This window comes from Papilio polytes, unplaced genomic scaffold, assembly GCF_000836215.1.
Source record: "Papilio polytes unplaced genomic scaffold, Ppol_1.0 DF821956.1, whole genome shotgun sequence".
Taxonomy (NCBI): Eukaryota; Metazoa; Arthropoda; class Insecta; order Lepidoptera; family Papilionidae; genus Papilio; species Papilio polytes.
In genome coordinates, this window is record NW_013527248.1 from 2,984,603 (window position 1) to 3,003,036 (window position 18,434).

Sequence of the window (18,434 nt, forward strand, 5' to 3'; positions counted from 1 at the left end):
AATTTAAAATAAATTTATTTACGATGGTTTATTGAAAATTGATGTCTTGGATTTTCTAATTCTTTGTAATACTTTCTCATCACGGTTATCATTTCTTTCATTTTATTGTATTACTTTCTAATGTGATTCTTGTATTCTATTCAGTTTGTAGTAAGATTTTTCAACTGTTAATGGCATCATAATTTTTTGAATTAAAGTAATTCTTATGGCATTTATGTACACGAATTTCACAATACACAATATTAAATCTGTTTCATGAAATAAAGTACTTATATAAATTGATGATGGGTTTTATTATCTTTGCCTAACTACAACTCGATGAACTGAGTAATTTGTAAGGATTTTTTTAGTAAATTAGCCATGTCAGTAATTGAGTATCAAGGCTTAGGCTAAGCGCCATCTACGCTTAATTATTTGTTATGATATAATGTTTCTTACCGAAGAGTTCCGATACGACAGGCCGACATTCCAGTTTCCTGCGGTTTTAACTTTCTGCCACGCACAGCCACATTTTGGAAAGTTCTTTTCTTGACGACATTTCCTAACCAACGACTTAGCGCCCTTCAAGAGACGAACGTGCCATTTTTTGAAAACCTGGCATCTGTAGTTTCGTGTAGCGCTCGTGTACAAGGGGTACACTTCTAAAAAATAATTTAGATTTTTTTAGCAGACTCATCAGCCTTTCTAATAAGATGTATCTTAGGAATGTTACTACCTAGTACTACGGCATGAATGCTCGCCGTTTAACGTTACACCACGTAACGTCGGTGAGTATGCACCTTAGCTCTAGGCCTTTCACGTTTTTTAATAGTTGATGTACTTATTGCTTATATCTCGTAAAGCTCAAATAATCCAATAAATAAAACACTTTCAAAAATTTATACAAAGTTTAATTAACGAAACAAAATAAAGTTTAAAAAAATGTTAATGGTAACACCAAAACCACAAGCAAATTCTTTTAACTGACAAAATAATAGTTTAAAAAAATTTTAATCCTAGAAAAACATTGATCAAAATTACATCCAAATGATTTGCCAAATAAATGAGAAGTTCGCTTTCATAAATGCATTAAAATCCATCCCAAAAGTAAAAATGTCCACGATGACACCAAATTCAATTATAAATACATACTTTTCAATGATCGATAAGACATTTCCAATATTAAAATACGAAACACCATAACCAAATAAACAATTTAAAATAACCGAATCAAAAATTATGACTTTCAAATTTAATGAATCCAAAGTTTTACTAAAATATACAACAGATTTATAACAACGAAAATACGGAGATAAACACTTTTATTTTTTTTTAAATACTCAATATTTATTCCTGCTTAATTGGAAGTTTAGAGAAGTAACTTTTTTTAGATACTTCAAGTGGAAAGTAAATTATAAAATATGTTCCTATTGGTCCCAGTGAAAATTAAAAAAATAAAAAGATAAGCAATGAAAGGTAAAAAAGGTAACGTGTAGTGTAGGCGCTGGGTGCTGGGCGCTGGGCGCAGTGCGACATTGTCAGTCGCGGTATGTCCCGCATACCGGCGGCCGAGTGCGCCCGCGAGCGCCCGCCGAGCCTCGCACACACTATCTCACATAGCAAGGCGAACTCGCCGGACTCTTACACATCAACAAACACCTACACTATTTCCAGTATCAACACTTTAAAATACAGGATTATTATTCAGTCAATTCACAATTAAGCTTGACCATAAAGTTAAACCTTAGCTTCTATTGTTAAAAAAAGTAAACCTAACGACGGATAATGTTAAGTTTACGTTACTAGTCTATTTAGATTTTTGTCAATCAGTTGATGGCGAAGCTGGACCATATGGAGGAGCGCAGGTTGTTGGCGGCAGCAGGCGCGGCGGGCGCGGCGGCGGCCACCGCGGACATCGCCGGCGCCGCGCGCGCCGCCTCGTTCACCAGGAAACTGGATCCTGATACACGACGCCGATATAAGAATCCCCCAGAACGCTCTAAGGAAATAAAAATGAACAAAATAAAGGATCCACTTTTCGATGTATATTTGTTGTGTTGTTGCATTGTAACACCTAGAAGTGCATAGAATTGTACACAGTTGTGACACCAAAAAGTGCATGTAAGTATAGATGTAACGCCAAAAAGTGTATATCGGTGTATACAGTTTAATACCTAAAAGTGCATATAAGTGCACATAGTTGTAACACCTAATAATGCAGATAAGTGTACACAGTTATAACACCAATAAGCGTACTTAAGTGTACAAAATTGAATGACAATTAGCTATAAATTCGAAGTCTACGTACCAGATTCTGGATTTTCCGGACAATACTTAATGGTGTGTGCGCGGTCGCCGGTGGCGCCGCAGCGCGGGCAGCGGAAGGCGCGAAGCACAGGGCACAACACGCGCCCGCGAAAATCCTTCAGAGAGTGCGACATATAGCACTCCTCCTCCTCGCCGTTGTTCTTACAGAACGCACACTCCTGTAGAAAAAGTACATTGGACGAATATTCTAACTTAGAACCTTTCTGTACCCAGGTCGGAGAAAAGCGAGCACACACCTTTTGCTAAATTATCGCACAACAGTTGTGCGATTGTCAACTGTTTCGCAGCCAATTCAACTGTTTAGTTTACACAACTAAAAATCGAGTTGTGTCCACCTCTATATAAGCTCATAGAAATCAAAGCCCGACTAAGCAAGCAGTTGTGAGATAATTTAGAGGCGTTCCCATGCTTAAGAGCTCTTCTAACACAAAAACATTTAAAACAATTTTATAACTTAGAGAAACATAGGTGCACAACTAATATAACTTAAACCTTAAGATATTGGAAGTGGAGAGTTTGCTAAAAAAAACATAGTATATTAAAGGTAAACTTACATTAGGCAGTCGCTTGACACGCCTGTTGCCGTACGCCTTGACGACCTCCTGCAGGAAGTCGTAGAGCACACTCGGCCGCATCGAGCTCAGCACCGCCAGCTGCTCCGGGTTCAGCATCGACACGTACAGGTTGGCTGACGTCATACCTGACGTCACAACACAAACGTTACATAGATACCGGTAACGAAATGAAGATGTCCAGTCACAATTTTACAACAATAAATAAAAATAAATAAAAACAATCCTATAATACTGTTTACGAACTTTTAATCAAGAAGTCATAAGCACCGACGAAATTTTCGTTCCTCGCAGGAGGTGCGTCAGTTACGTCGCCACAAACATTCTTCTGTGTGGCAGAAGTCGCATCAGCGGTCATCGGGTTGCCATCTAAAAACAAAGATCTTATTATCTTATTCTTACAATGTTATAAATGAGAAAGTTTGGATGGATAGGTGGATGTTTATTAGAGGTTGTAGCGTAAACTGCTAGACGGATCTCGATGAAATTTGAGATATATGCAGAGGATAGTCTGGAAGAACACATAAGCTACTTATTTTTTTTTATTATTACGCGTGGACGGAGCCGTGGGCGAAAGCTAGTATTTAAATAAAAATCATTGTTCATCCTTTATATGTTCTTTAATATTATATTATATAAATAATATAATATTAATGTGTAAATTTTTGATGAAAAAAAAACCTTCTGGAGACCGCTTGATAACTTTCCTTGTTCCTTATGATAAAAAAAAAACAACTTACTCAAAGTATAATTGTGGGAACTGGAACCGATGTCGTCAAACTGTACGTCAGAATTATTAGTCCTAATGTTCATCATTGGCTGGTCAAAATCTCTGTTAGCTGTTACGAGAAAAAATCATTATAAAATTAACATAAACATACGAATATAGATACTTAGCTACAGAAATTTAATAAGAAAAACTAATAACAACGGCTAATGGAAAAGACCTTTGAAAACACATAGTAAGGGGTGTAATAATAAGAGCATTACCTGTAGCGTTAGGATGGGAGTACTGCATTGGGTTCTGCATATTGTTCAAACGACTCTCAAACGGCGGCGCTAAAGGTGAGAACACACTGCTCTGCGTCGAATCTACTATCTGGTCTGATGCGGTGCCATTCTGTTTAAAAAAAAAACAACTTTCGGAACTTCTTGACGCTCCAGCCACACTCAAAATAAGCAAATTATTAATAACAGGCAGTTGCTCGCAACTTCGTCCTCGCGAAATTAAAATATATAGCCTATGTTACTCACAGATAAATTACCTTTCTAACGGAGAGAGAATTTTTAAAATTGACCCAGTAGTTTTTGAGTTATTTCAATACATACAAAAATTCACAATTATAATATTAGTACAGATTAACAGTTTTTACGACTTTGACCTTAACTACCCTACCTTATTTACATTATTATGTACTTCATCCAAAATTAAAAAATAATTTCTAGAACTCCCAATTTAATAAAGTACTAGAACTTATTAAATAATTATACTTTAATACTAAAAGTAACTATTATCTATTTAGTGCTTATAATTTACGATAACAATTAACTACTGAATTTCTACCTGACTACCTACTTAACAATATTAAAAGCCAAATAATTCCAACTTACGGTAACCGAAGCAGATGTGACCACAGGCAGATTTTCTTCCCCTTCATATGTAAACTGAACAGTACTCATAATGAAATATCTAAAAATCAACAAAATATATAACTTTTCTGTATTTACGACAACGCTGACAAAAAACTAAAACATTAAACGACACGAGAACGCAGAATTTATAGCAAATGCATACAAAGTTATACATCTATACGGGTAATTAGTTAACAATAGACGTCCCAAGTTTCAGTATCGATCTACCCTCAAATTAAAAATGCGCTTCATAACTGTTGTTATGATTCAAAAGTACCATCTGCAAAAGTTCAATATATAATTTTGAAATACGTTTACTTCTGGTAAAAGTAATATATTTATTGTTATTCAAAAAAAAGATGCTGTTCAGTTTGTCGTCGCATCAAAATATTACTCAATCTCAATCATCAAAGGTATAAAAATTTTGATTTTTAATATGAACTTGCTAAGAGTTTCTAATTAACTATTATAATCAAAAGTTTGCGAATTGCGTAGGAGCATATTTTTATTCGCAAAAGTTTTTAAATAACAATAGAATTTTTTGTGCTTAATAATTAAATAAAGCGCCATCTAGACATATACAACGTGTACCATTGTATAGCGATGATTGCAAACCTCAATTTAAGTGGAGCATTTCCAAATCATAATTAATCGTATCGAGTATTTACATTTAAAGTTAAATGAAACCGTTGTATGTTTTGTTATATGAAACTTTTATATTTAAAGAAAACTATTTAAGTAACAATAGAACAATTGATTAAAAACTGGCATAACGTGCACAGAAGAAAATTACTGACATTGAGAAAAAAATAAATGTCAACTTCAAATAAGGTGACAATCTACGTCGGCATTGACTTGACATTAACCAAAAACAAATTATAATTATCAAAAGAATTTTGATGCTTGTGAGCATAAAAATATTGTTTTTTATTGAAAATTAAGAAAAATCTTACAACAATTTGTATTCTAGTGCGTCGTTACATCAAACAATTATGTCACTTAATGTGGTACCCAAAGATATAAGGGGATTGAGGGCTTGTTTAGTGTGTTCATTAATTAAGGTAATTTGTAGCAAATCCTATTTAATTACAAGTAAACAAGGAAGACTTTTGGTAAATACGTTATATTTCCAGACATTTGAACAATTCGAATACTATGGCTGCGATAATTGTGACGAATTCCTCCGAATGAAAAGTAACAAGGATAATGTTTACGACTGTACTAGCAATAATTTTGACGGGTAACATTTCTATATAAATTTAATAAGCATTACCTTTAATTGGCTTATTAATATCCTTTTTCAAACATACTGTATTGTTATTTGAAATGTCTTATAAATATGTAATTCAATTTTCAGTATGATAGCAGTTATGAGTCCTGAAGATAGTTGGGTTTGCAAATGGCAAAGAATAAGTAAGCGATCTTTTTCATCTTTTGGACGAATCAAACAAATAATGTGTTACCTTTAATATAAACCACTAGTGTCAGCTATAAACTTATATGCTTACTAATAACTACAACCAAGTACCAAATAGGAAAATACTCTAACATCTTTGTTAATTCTGTTGTAAATTTTGAACTTCAGATCAATTATTAACAAAATTAAATGCCACAGTTTAGCTAAAGAAATTTAAGTGGTATGAATTGTGTCAGTGATACAGAGTTCCTTGCCTTTTTTTATTTATTGGGCCAACTTCCAAAACTTTAAGGTTCTCAATTTGATTTTTTTTGTGCAGGTCGATTTTGTCCCGGTGTTTATGCTATATCAGTGTCTGGTCGTCTTCCCGCTGGAGTGATCAGAGAGATGAAGAGCAGAGGTATTGCATACCGTCCCAGAGATACCAGCCAGCGATAATTGTTGCAAGACTTAAGATAATTAAATTATATTAATTCAACAAATACTTTTTTTTCATCACTAGTCATAGACTAAGCAATCTGTTGTAAATATAGGTCTCATAGTTCTATAATTTATGTTCAATTGAAAAAATATTTTTAATATTTCTTACCGGCAGTTACCAAGATTTCATTTTACACTATTTTTAAATAATTTAGTTTAAGAAGTTTTTAATTACAATTATAAAAAAAACTGCAAATTTCACAATAACTATTTACTACCACAATTCACATTTAGGCTTTAGTTAACAATTACAAAAATTAAATGTGCAACTTAAATGGCTCTTATATTGAAGCAAATATACATTTTTACAAATATAAAGAAGGATTTAACATTTGTTACAAAGTTCTATATGGATATATATTTGTGGTCAAGTCATATCTTAATCAAATGGAATGATTTTACAGTACCCTAGTACAATAACACAATCCATTATAAATCTACTAAATGTCAACTTTCTGATTAATGTTAGGGCATTAAATAGAACTTTAATAACCACGGAAAAAGTGCCAACATTTAAAATAAAATACACTTTTGTAACATTCAAAAAATTTGAGAGATTACATTAACACTAAATTAACAGTTCATCAACAATTACATTGTATTTCATCATTTTTTCTATTGCATTATAACACTGATTACTCTTGACACTTAAAGATATCCCCATTTTTGAATACACAATTCATTATAGGGGTGAAAGTGCACATTACACTGTATTTGTGTCAACTGCTCCCTGTTGGTGGTGCTTTGAATTCATTGTCAGTGCCCAGCACATCCTTATCAATCTCCTTAAAGTCAATATTTTGTTGTTTCATAGCATTCTGCAAAAATATTTAATGTATGGTATAAACGAAAGTAAATTTTGTAAATAAATAAATTTGTTACGTAAATATGCACAACCTTTACGCAATCTTGATAAACTTTAAATATACCGGAACACACAGAATCGTCATGATCACCTTTTAAAAATCTCTCTGAAAACCAACTATTGAAGCAGTCGTCATATTTTTTCTTTAAATCGGTACACTCTTCGCCTATACTATTCATGTTAATATCAATCAATAACTTCTAGTTCTAGTGTTCTATCGAAGAGTGTAAGCAAAGTTCATCAGGTCATACAAAAACGAAATTAACCTTAAAAAAATAACTCGATCAAATGACATTTGTCATGTCACAAAATTGTCGACATCTGACAGAAGCACAAAAATTTCCAATCCAATAGTAACGAGATCTATTTTTAATAAACAATTAACTCTAACTTATGTGACAATATTATCTATAACGAATCAAACCTGTAACGAGTGTAAATTTTAAATAAAAAGCAAGATTTTTATAAAGACACAATTATGTTTTTGTCATTTGTAATAACTGCGTAGGACTATTTTCTGTAAATGTCAAACAAATATTCGAAAATGTCAATGTCATTGTAACGTGGACCAACACCAATATTGTTTTTTTAAGTTTTAAGGTTAAATAGTTAAAAACTAAATAGTACCGATTACCGATGTATTTGATAAAATGATAAGTTAATACCATTCTGTAAAATTTCAACAAGATATACATATTTGACAAACACTAAACCTAACAATCATGAGTGACATACTGAAAGATAGCCGTTTTACAAAGTATCTTAACGATCCCCGCTACAGGCAAATACCTAAACATGAGAGAAAAGTTAAGATTGACAAAAGATTTCAGTCTATGTTCGAAGATGATAAGTTCAAAGTAAAATACACTGTAGACAAACGGGGTCGACCTATCAACGAAACTTCAACTGAAAATTTAAGAAAATACTACGATCTCGAGGATTCTGAGAGTTCTGCAGAAGAATCTGATGATGGAGATAAATTGGAAGAAAAAGAAGAGGAAAGTGAGTCTGCAGGTCGTTTTGTACGGAGAGCCCCGAGCGAGGACAAGGAAGAAGAAGAACAAGAGGATCAAAAATCAGTTAACGATAAATTAATTAGGGGAAAATTGGACAAGAAGACCAAGAACAAATTGCTTGATTTAGATATTGATTATGCCCGTGGTGAAGGTAGGTGTAAATCCTACAATAAATTAAGTTTTAAGACAATAATAATTACATCTTTATAGTGAAGTGTTAGTGATATGAAAAAGTTAAATATTTTTTATTAATCATTATTGTTGAGGATGTACCACTCATTGTGGAAATTAATATCTCCTACCATTTTCCTTCAGGAGATTATATACTAAAAAGAGACAATGTTTGCTTATAGGGATGCTCCTGAGTGACAGCTCGAGTGATGAAGACAGTAGTGAGGAGGATCAGGACAGTGAGGTGGAGCATGAGTGGGGGGAATTGGATGCTGATGCTGACACCACTGATGAATCTACTAGAAGGTGACTTGAAATTATATATCCCATCAAGTAGCGATCTGTCTCTTTATGAATCCCAATATTAGATTTTATTCAACTGTATAACTCATGTAAACATGATAAAAGGACAGCTATCTTAACTTATTAAAACTTTCGTGAGACATTATACTACATAAATTATAACACGGCCAAACTCACGTGATAACATTTGGTGTAGGCACCGACAGTTTCGAACCCGATGGGGGTTTTTCTTCAGGGTGAGTGATTAATCGGGTATACTCGCTATCGCGTCGCGACGGTCACTGATCGGGTATACTCGCTCACCCTGAAGAAGGACCCCCAATAGGTTCGAAACTGTCGGTGCCTACACCGAATGTTATCATGTAAGTTTAGGCATGTTATAATTTATGTGACAGCTATCTTACTAATATTATTAATGCAAAGGTTTTGATGGATGGATATTAGAGTTTGTAGCCTAAATGGCTGAAAGGATCTAGATCAAATTTGAAATAGATGTAAAGGATAGTATGGAAGAACATATAGGCTATACTCATTTTAGTATATTAATTCTATGTGGATGAAGTTATGGGCGAAAGCTTGTATTATATTATATTTTCAGGATAGCAATATGCAACATGGATTGGGATAACATCAAAGCAACAGATATAATGGTGTTACTTAGTTCATTTCTACCACCCGGAGGTGTTATACATAAGATAACTGTAAGTTATATCTAATTGTGTTTAAATGATTTATTGTATTGAAAGAAATACAATAATTATTATCAAAAATTGTCTCACTCAAAAACGTCACTAGCACAAATATGTTAAGCCTTATAACATTGTTCTTAGTGTATTGTTTTTAATTATGATTTTGCAAGCTGAATTAAAATATTCTCTTTTCTAGATTTATCCATCTGAATATGGTCTACAGAGGTTAAAGGAAGAGGAGGTAAGAGGACCAATTGAATTAACAGAGGAAAAAGCTGAGGATCTGTCAGATGATGGGGGAAATGAGGAAGGTAAGATTTTAAAATCTTATTAATGTTATGAATGCAAAAGTTTAGATGGATGGATGGATGTTTGTTAAAGCAGCCAAAATGGCTTAATGGATCTCAATGAAGTTTGGCATAGGTGTAAAGAATAGTCTGGAAGAACATATAGGATACTCACTTTTAATTTTTTAATTCCATGTTGACAGAGTCTCCGATCAAAGTTCTTACATATTAATTATTATTTATTTCATATTATACATCACTATTTATTGAAATTCAAATACAACAATATCTTTGGACAACAACTAACACTTTTTTATAAAATTATTTTTGTAGTTATTATAGTCATAACTAACTGCCATTATTTTTTTGGAACCATGTGATGGGAAGTTCATAGTCTAACCATTAAGTGTTCAGGTTTTCTAGGCTAGATCCATATAAACAATCTTTTTGTAACCTTCCAGGGTCAACATATCACATGGAGAAACTGAGAAAGTATCAACTAAACAGGCTGAAGTATTACTATGCGGTGGTTGAATGTGACACGGTGGTTACTGCAGACAAACTGTACAGTGAGTGTGACGGGATGGAGTATGAGAGTAGTGCGACCAGACTTGATATGAGATTCATACCTGATGATGTCACATTTGATCAGGTAAAACAATAGTGTTAAGTAAGAAAACTCGATATATATGACTGTAGCAGGATTCGAACTTTATTAAAACTATGCAGCTTGGAAAGGGAGCCTAATAGACTTGTAAGCCTACATAATCACCAAAAAAAATTAAACTATGTTTGTTTTTTTTTTCTTATGAGGGCATTATATGATAAATTTGCACATCATATGTTTGACTAATATTATAAAAGCGTAAGTTTGAATGGATGGATGTTGGTTACTAAATATCTCATACTGCAGAACAACTATACAGATCTTGCTGACATTTTCCATAGATGTAAAAAAAGTCTTGAAGAACACATAATTTAAAAATTAAGACTTTTTCTGACAACAGCTAATTAATAAATGTCTACTAACTATATTTGTAGGAGGCTAGAGAAGAGTGCACAAAGCTGCCGGATCTAAGTAGATACAAGCCTCGGCTGTTCACAACCACTGCGCTGCAGCAGGCCAAGGTGCAGCTGACATGGGATGCAACCAACCCCAACCGCACCGAGGCCATCAAGAGTGCACTTGACGGGAAGATAGATGATCTAGACCTAAAAGATTATTTGGCTTCTAGTAGTGAAGGTACTTGTTAATGTTATAAATGTGAAAGTTTAGATGAATGGATGTTTGTTAGTAAATATCTTCCAAGCAGCTTAACAGATATATACATTGTCTGAATTAATAAATAGGCTACTTGTTTCAATTTCATCCAAACAAAGTCGGGGGAGACAGAATATCTTAATAACAATCATTCAAATTTCAGAAGAGGAAAATCATTCCGACAAAGATGAAGATTTACCAGAAAATGTCTCAGATAATGAAGACCCGATTCAAAAATATAAAATGTTGTTACAAGATATTGAAAAGAAAGAAGAGAAAAAACAAAACAAAGATATGGAAATGGAGATAACTTGGGGTCTTGGTATTAAAGACAAAGCAGAAGCATTGGTTCAGAAGAAATTAAACGAAGGTAAGTTTTTAATAAGAAAAAAAGACAGAGGATTCATTTTGACTCTTTAATTTATTTTTGTAATGGGTTCCCTTCGCTTTTTCAGACAGTAAAGACTTAACGCCTTTCGAAAAACTTCTACAAAAACGTAAAGAAAAGAAAAAGCAGCGTAAACTGGAAAAGAACCAAAAAGAAAACACGGAAACAAATTCCGACGAAGAGGAACCTGACGATATCCCTTCAGACATAGATATGAATGATCCTTACTTTGCTGAAGAATTCGAGAAATCTGAATTCAAAAAGAAAAAAGACAAAAAAGATAAAAAAGAAGAAAGTGATTCTGAAGTAGATGAGGAAGATGATAAACGAAGAGCGGAATTGGAATTACTATTAGACGAGGATGATGGTAAACAACATTTTAGTTTAAAGAAAATTCAGGAATCGGAAAATATTGATAAAAAATCAAAGAGGAAAAAGAAATTAAAAGAGAAAATGAAAGAACAGAAAGCGTTGCCAGATTTTGAAATAAATCTGAACGACCAACGTTTTAATGCATTATACAATTCACATTTGTACAATATTGATCCAAGTGATCCTAACTTTAAAAAGACAAAGAATATGGAGAAACTTATCCAGGAGAAGTTAAAGCGGCGGCCAGCAGAAGCTGCCGAGGAACAGACCCAGCCAAAGAAGTCTAAAGAAGATGCTGAATTGAGTGTATTAGTGAAAAGTTTGAAACAGAAAACAAAAAATGTAATAAAAAACAGAAAGTAAAACATTGGTTTTTTTTTTTCGATTTATTTTCACTCTTGTAATCATTACCCAGATGAAATTCTATTAAAATTGTTTATAGTCTGTCCATAAATACAAGAACCTTTGCGCACATAAAGATATGTAATAAGGAAGTTATTTTCAGAGCTCCACGCCAAGATTTCTATATTCTTGGACATAATACTTATATAAGTGTTAGTTTGCAGTTAATAAAACCAATTTATAAAAATACGTTTATTTTCTTATGTTATATTAAACAATGGTCCATAATTAAAATATTAAATCAACATGATATTTACATTTTATTACATTTTCGATATACTAAAAGCCTTTTTAATTTCACGACCCAAAGCAGCTCCGAGCGGTGGCGGCACAGCGTTGCCTATCTGGAAATAAAACTATTTCTTAGAACTATATTCCTAATTCAATCTTACTTTAGGATCTATTATTGTTAATTATAATTCTGCGTTTCGTTTAATAATTGAGATGTTTACAGTCACAAATATATGCGAAATCGCCACCAATCAAATTAAATATTGTAAAAAAAAATTAGAGCCTGCTAGCGACCAAAAGAGACAACTCTCGGCCAAATTCAAACATTTCAAATGACAAAAAAACACATTTTTGGCTTTCATACATTGGATCTAGATTACTTATTATTATAGAGTATTAAAGAAACAACAGTAAAATGAATAGAAAGAACTGAATGTGTTGAAATTTGAAAATACCTGTCGATGTTTATCCTGTACGGAGCCTGCGAAGAGATAGGAGTCGGGGAATCCCTGCGAGCGCGCGCACTCCCGCACCGAGACAACGCGGCTCTGCTCCGGGTGCAGCACGCGGCCCTGCTTGCCCATCGGCTCGGGGTCCGTCACCGTCGTGCTGAAGTACCCGTCCCAGCACAGCCGACCTGACAACGCGCTCAAATTCACAAACAACTGCCCAGGTAGGCAAAAACGCTACTAAAGAGACCAGATAAGTTACTTTAAGAGGTTTTATCGTGTATCCGCGTTCGGCTAATACGACGTAAAGGTAAATTGCTGTCTTAATGTGTTTGTGTCTGTGCGTATAACATTATTGTGTCTGTGCGTACACATTCTTGTCTGCGTATAGCGTGTTTGTGACTTACCGTAGAGGCCTGCCCAGTTGTTGTGTCGGTTGGCGGTGTGCGGCAAACACCACGGTATCAGCGTGTTCTCCTGCTTGTCGTGCGGCGAGCACGCACCGCCGCTAGCACACGCACATACGCCGCGCAACGCACCGTTACAAGAACGCCCATTCTTTTTGTCTTCATACCTATATTGCAGCACCTGTCCACATAATTGAATACATAAAAAGTCACATATCGAACATTGATTTGTATGCGAATAACGTCGTATTTTTACCTTGCACTTTGTTCCATCAGACAACATGACCGATATGTTAGGTAGATCTCTCCAATCGGATCCCGGAGTCGTCGGTACCCTAGCAATGCGGGCTTGGATCAGAGGAGCCATGTTCTTACAAATATGATCTCGCAGTTTCTTACTTTCATCCTTACTTCTGATTAAACGTTGGAAGTGACTTTCTGGCATCGAGCCGTATTCGATTTCTATTTGGTTTGCGCCATTCGCTATAGTGGGCAGGTCGCTCATGGCGTCGCGGATAGTGCACGTCCGTCGCGGCGCTGACTCGTCCCATTTCATATTTGTTACGAATCGTTTGCCATCGATAGTCGCAGTTAAAGAACAAGCTCTTCTACTAAACACGTGAGTCGGCTCCGGATACATGGGAAGCTTGTACCCGGGCGCTGCGGCCAAAATTATAAGCCTCCGCCTCGTTTGAGGCACGCCGTAGTTCCCCGCTTGAAGTATACCGAACGTACACTGATAACCCATATCCAATAACGCCCGAAGAGTCAACTTTAAAACCATTCCCTTCTTAAAAGCCACGAAGTTTCTTACATTTTCCAGAATAAAGTATTTGGGACGATAGTAATCGCAGTAGGAAAGGTACGAGGCGACCAGAGAATTCTTGAAATTGGAATATTCGCGGGAGTTGAATCGGTTCATGCCGGAGAATCCCTGGCAGGGAGGGCCGCCGCAGAGAAGTTCCACTTCCCCTTGCATAGGTAATCTCATCCCGCCTTTGCTATGCGTAGATCCAGACATAACGTCTTTCAAAAGTGCGTTACAATCCTCGTTATAAACTGTACAGTTTCTATTATTTAATGAATAAGCGTGAGCAGCCGCCTCGACGTTTTCGACGGCCCATTTACATTCAGCGACACCGGATCGATGCAATCCTTCCGAAAGTCCTCCACATCCGGCGAAAATATCGAGGGTTCTTAACGGTCTTATTTTGATTTCTTCGTGTTTGTTGATATTTGTTTCTACAGGTTTAGAAGATTTTCCTTTCCCTTTGCCCTTATCTTTGCCTTTGTCAGTTCTACCGACGGCGGCGGCGTGTTGCGGTACATCTTCGATCTCTTTAGTCGATTTGTTATAGGCCATTCTGAAGTAAAATCTAGTCGGATCCCTTTCGAGCCATTCGTGGAGTGTTTCTTGACACGGTACATTCCTTTCATAGATCAAATGGCACGGTCCGACTACAGAGGAGAAAGAAATTTCTTTGATTTCATCGCTCCAGTATACGACATTCAGATCTTCCTGCTGTGGAAAGCGATTCGAAGTATTTTCTGGTCTGTACAAAATATTAACTTTGATATAGATGTCTTGTGGGACGACGAGAGGGCCCTCGCCGGCCGCCGTCACCGCAGCTATGTGGCCCACGCAGAATGGTTCGCCCGTGTCCACATTAGAACCCCGTAAATTACTATCACTCTTACGATAATACTCCGGATAAACATCCTCGTCTACTTTATCTAACTTGGTTTTATTGTTGTTGGTATTTGTGGTAATAAAGTTATTCTTAAGTTTAAAAGTGCCAGGTTTAAGAAAAACGCCCATGCCTTTCTTATATTCATAATCTTGCCATCTAATAGAAGTCCATTCAGTTCTATTAGATTCGGTCACAACTGCAGATTTTTCCATCAGTTTTCCAAACACCTTAGGAATGTCTTTTGCATCTTTTCTAGTTTTTCTTTCACAAGACGGACAATATCTATGTTTTCTTAATTCGTTAGGACAGATCGGATCCACCGGTAGATCTTCGAAGCGAGCCATAAACCTTTCATAGTATTTGTTGTAAAAATATGTCTTTCCGTCATCTTCGAAAAATTCTTCATCGACGCTTTTACCGCCGAGTTTGAACCAATCTTTAGCAGTCTCTCTTCTCTCTACATTGGCTTTCCTTAAAATAGAAGACAGCGGAGCCCCGTGGCAACAACGGTCAGCTAAGTACACTTCTCTCGGATCACCTACTTCACCTAACACTGTATCAGACGATCTTATAAAAACTTCGCCATGGAAATAACCACTCTTTAGATTAATAGATTCTTTCCACATATAAGTAACCCTAGTAACTAAGGCTGGAATGTTGGCCTGAGAAGTTTCGACCATCACATAGTCACCTATACGAAGCTCTGCGCCGTCAATTTCTACTTTCTCATAGTAAACTTTGGTAGCATCCGCTTTAATTGGCTCCCCCACCCATGTTATTTTTCTATTACTTGAGCCTGTGAGTTTCACAGGTACCGCGTCATCTATTTTATCTCGTTCTTTCCGTTCTACCATTTGACGATATTCTTCTTCGTCTTCCGGTTCAGAGTCCTCGGCTTGTTCTACGGCCATATTAGGACAGAGTCGACGCACGCAAGCTTTCTTAGTTCTTCCATGACCTCCGAATTTGGCCATCGCTCGGCAAGCGTTACATTCACCGCAATCTGGCAACTGGCAAGCTTCACAAACACCACATCTCTTCCTTCTTAACACCAATTCGTGATTAGTTTTATCCAACTGATTGGAAAAGAAACTTTCGAAAGTCTTCTGAACCAATGGAGTAGTTGTTGCCTTGGTCCAGGCCTTTTTATCCACTTTCTTGTAATCAATCTTTGCCCGAATTCTTCTCTTACCAAATTTAATGCCCATCAGCTTAATTAACTCTCTGATACACGGAAGGGTGATCAATGGTTCATCATCTTCACCAGTTTCCAAACTAACGACCTGGTCGCAAACAAATTGCGCATGTTTATGCAACATTTCCTCGGACATTTTCTTATCATTTAGTTCGGGAATGACTGATTGGCATATAATGCCAACTAAGTCTTCATATGAAGGTTGAAGATAGTGATTTTCTTCCAAATATTCAACAACAACTTTACTGAGCCAAATTTTCTCATACAAATTGTCCATTAGTGGTGTGTACGCCTCGCTCGGTTTTAGTAAATTGTATTCACCGAATTCCGTAGATAGAGTTATACAATTTCTGGTACCACCATCAAAGCCATGAATAAACCTGAAGCATAAAATAAAATTAACATCAAACTTGAAACAAGCAACACTGAACCGAATATTAAAAACACATACCATTCAATAATCGGACCTACATCTTTTACAGGAATGGAATCCTCGTCAATTTCCTGAGAGTCAGCGCAAATAGATTTTAAATACCCAGACATATATATCCTTACGTCACTTTCCACTAAACCACCGTCAATTGGACAAAGATGTCCATGTTGATCAAATATTGAAAATCCAGTTATGTTTGTTTGCGGTCTTTCCATTATATCTCCGTCATCACCTAGAAAAAAAACCTTTTTTATTATGCAAGAAAGAGTAATAGTTACTTTAAAAACAGTACCACTATGACTATCCAAGCAATTTAGGATGCATTCAAGCTACCATACACACTTACACATACAAAAGTGAATTTGTATGGATAGTGGCAATAAATGTTTTAAGGGCCTTTTTTAAGAAAGACATACAATTGACCATTACAAAAAATCTGTAAATAACTCTAAAAAAAATAAAAAGTCCTTCCTAAGGTAGACTTCGCCCTTTCTCTTTATTTACAAGTTTTATTTCGCATTTGCTCAGAAGGCAATATAAAGAATTGGGATAAATATTTTCATTTACCTGATGCTAATAATAATTTTTCATTTGTAAGTGCAATAAATTCTTCAACAGCATTCTGAGGATGTCCTTGATAGTAAATTATATCAGAATTATTTAAATATTGTCCACAAATATCACATTGTTCTGTGTCCGCAGATTGTGTTGTGTTATTTTTGTTTATATCCGTAACTGGTTTAGTTAATTCTTTACCACTTTCATTGGAATTACTATTGTTGTTAATTTTTTCATCACTGTTTTCTTCTTGTTTAAATTCTTCTTCAGAATTCTCTTTTTTAACTCCCATTTTAGCAGTACTTATATTGTCAGTTGTTCTATTTACCTCATTTATTTCATTTTCTTCAATGACCTGATCATTACATTTGATCTTTTTCTGCAATAATTGATATTATCATATATAAGAATTATTTGTTCTTTACACAAGTTCCAATATTTTTCAAAAAAAGGTTACATTTGAAAGACACAAATTTTTGTATATACTTACATTATCACTGCCTTCCTCCTCTGAAAAATTTCTTTTCCGTTTAGCACCAAACATATTTGTGATTTTTAATTGTATCCCATTTTTAATATGTTTTTTTCCCGAGCTGTAACATAAATTATCATCAATTATGAAATGTAATGTCAATTCACATCAGATTACATTTTTAAAATTCAGACGATTCAACTTATAAATATAGAGGTTTTTATATAAGGGAACAAACAAGCAGCAGATTGCTCAAATGCTTTACCCCAAAGTTCTAATTGTTAGAAAATACCTCAGGTAACAGAGTGTTCCTCATTCCACATTGCCAGGTGAGAAAAGATATTAAAACCGATTTAATTCTTGTGTCTAATATGAAACTTAAATACAGTAGTGCTGATTATCATTGGTGTTCGGATAATTGAACTATATTCATTCAGCATTTTAAACTAGGGAAGGAAGGTAAGCTTCTTTTACTTCACATACAAATGTTGGGAATGCATGCTTACTATGCAAGATGTTTTTATACTTACCAAGTTGATGATGTACTGTATGTGTTGTTATCATCAGTTGTGATGATTTCTGTACTTTCTTTAATACCAGTGTCGATAAATCCAGGCATTTTCAATAGAGTAAGTTTCAAGCAACTTCAAAACTATGTCAAGATACAAGGTAGGATATTTTTAGGTTACCCAAATGATAAAACATGTTTTAGTTGTTACTGAAGCCTATAAAAGTTAATTTTCATTAAGTAATTATACACACAACTTTAAAATATACAAATGCAATGTTTCTTAACTTATGAATGTCACTGTCTAAATTGGCGCGCATTCAAAAAA

The 18,434-nt window shown here is 35.0% G+C and overlaps 4 protein-coding genes across 4 annotated transcripts; 2 read left to right on the top strand and 2 right to left on the bottom strand.

Annotated features, from left to right (window-relative positions):
• Positions 1-1,311: 1,311 nt before the first annotated feature.
• LOC106107583 lies at positions 1,312-4,580 on the bottom strand. Its single transcript, XM_013288467.1, has 7 exons — positions 4,491-4,580; positions 3,870-3,999; positions 3,620-3,718; positions 3,126-3,248; positions 2,862-3,007; positions 2,288-2,465; positions 1,312-1,978 (listed from the first exon to the last, which is right to left on the bottom strand). The coding sequence occupies exons 1-7, from the start codon at positions 4,557-4,559 to the stop codon at positions 1,806-1,808; spliced, it is 918 nt and encodes a 305-aa protein (XP_013143921.1). The 5' UTR covers positions 4,560-4,580; the 3' UTR covers positions 1,312-1,805.
• Positions 4,581-5,357: 777 nt separating this feature from the next.
• Positions 5,358-6,412, top strand: LOC106107569 (transcription elongation factor SPT4-A). Its single transcript, XM_013288449.1, has 4 exons — positions 5,358-5,572; positions 5,645-5,751; positions 5,869-5,924; positions 6,248-6,412. The coding sequence occupies exons 1-4, from the start codon at positions 5,504-5,506 to the stop codon at positions 6,364-6,366; spliced, it is 351 nt and encodes a 116-aa protein (XP_013143903.1). The 5' UTR covers positions 5,358-5,503; the 3' UTR covers positions 6,367-6,412.
• Positions 6,413-7,824: 1,412 nt separating this feature from the next.
• On the top strand, positions 7,825-12,129 carry LOC106107595 (ESF1 homolog). The gene is made up of 8 exons (XM_013288483.1): positions 7,825-8,440; positions 8,643-8,766; positions 9,362-9,464; positions 9,649-9,763; positions 10,201-10,391; positions 10,781-10,982; positions 11,164-11,370; positions 11,456-12,129. Exons 1-8 carry the CDS (start codon positions 7,996-7,998, stop codon positions 12,121-12,123), a joined length of 2,055 nt encoding a protein of 684 aa, XP_013143937.1. The 5' UTR covers positions 7,825-7,995; the 3' UTR covers positions 12,124-12,129.
• A 104-nt stretch (positions 12,130-12,233) lies between these two features.
• LOC106107594 (DNA (cytosine-5)-methyltransferase PliMCI-like) lies at positions 12,234-18,426 on the bottom strand. The gene is made up of 8 exons (XM_013288482.1): positions 18,129-18,426; positions 17,617-17,719; positions 17,136-17,505; positions 16,587-16,800; positions 13,506-16,515; positions 13,250-13,430; positions 12,849-13,030; positions 12,234-12,506 (listed from the first exon to the last, which is right to left on the bottom strand). Exons 1-8 carry the CDS (start codon positions 18,215-18,217, stop codon positions 12,426-12,428), a joined length of 4,230 nt encoding a protein of 1,409 aa, XP_013143936.1. The 5' UTR covers positions 18,218-18,426; the 3' UTR covers positions 12,234-12,425.
• Between the last annotated feature and the right edge of the window lie 8 nt (positions 18,427-18,434).

Coding starts and splice junctions, on each gene's coding strand:
- LOC106107583 (XM_013288467.1), bottom strand. CDS start 4,559: ATGAGTACTGTTCAGTTTACATATGAAGGGGAAGAAAATCTGCCTGTG. Junction 3,008..3,125: donor TTATGACTTCTTGATTAAAA/GTTCGTAAACAG, acceptor TTGTGACGTCAG/GTATGACGTCAGCCAACCTG. Junction 1,979..2,287: donor TCCGGAAAATCCAGAATCTG/GTACGTAGACTT, acceptor TTATTTCCTTAG/AGCGTTCTGGGGGATTCTTA.
- LOC106107569 (XM_013288449.1), top strand. CDS start 5,504: ATGTCACTTAATGTGGTACCCAAAGATATAAGGGGATTGAGGGCTTGT. Junction 5,752..5,868: donor ACTAGCAATAATTTTGACGG/GTAACATTTCTA, acceptor TTCAATTTTCAG/TATGATAGCAGTTATGAGTC. Junction 5,925..6,247: donor TTGCAAATGGCAAAGAATAA/GTAAGCGATCTT, acceptor TTTTTTGTGCAG/GTCGATTTTGTCCCGGTGTT.
- LOC106107595 (XM_013288483.1), top strand. CDS start 7,996: ATGAGTGACATACTGAAAGATAGCCGTTTTACAAAGTATCTTAACGAT. Junction 9,465..9,648: donor GTGTTATACATAAGATAACT/GTAAGTTATATC, acceptor TCTCTTTTCTAG/ATTTATCCATCTGAATATGG. Junction 10,983..11,163: donor TTTGGCTTCTAGTAGTGAAG/GTACTTGTTAAT, acceptor TTCAAATTTCAG/AAGAGGAAAATCATTCCGAC.
- LOC106107594 (XM_013288482.1), bottom strand. CDS start 18,217: ATGCCTGGATTTATCGACACTGGTATTAAAGAAAGTACAGAAATCATC. Junction 17,720..18,128: donor TACAGTACATCATCAACTTG/GTAAGTATAAAA, acceptor TTTATGTTACAG/CTCGGGAAAAAAACATATTA. Junction 16,516..16,586: donor GTAGGTCCGATTATTGAATG/GTATGTGTTTTT, acceptor TTTATGCTTCAG/GTTTATTCATGGCTTTGATG.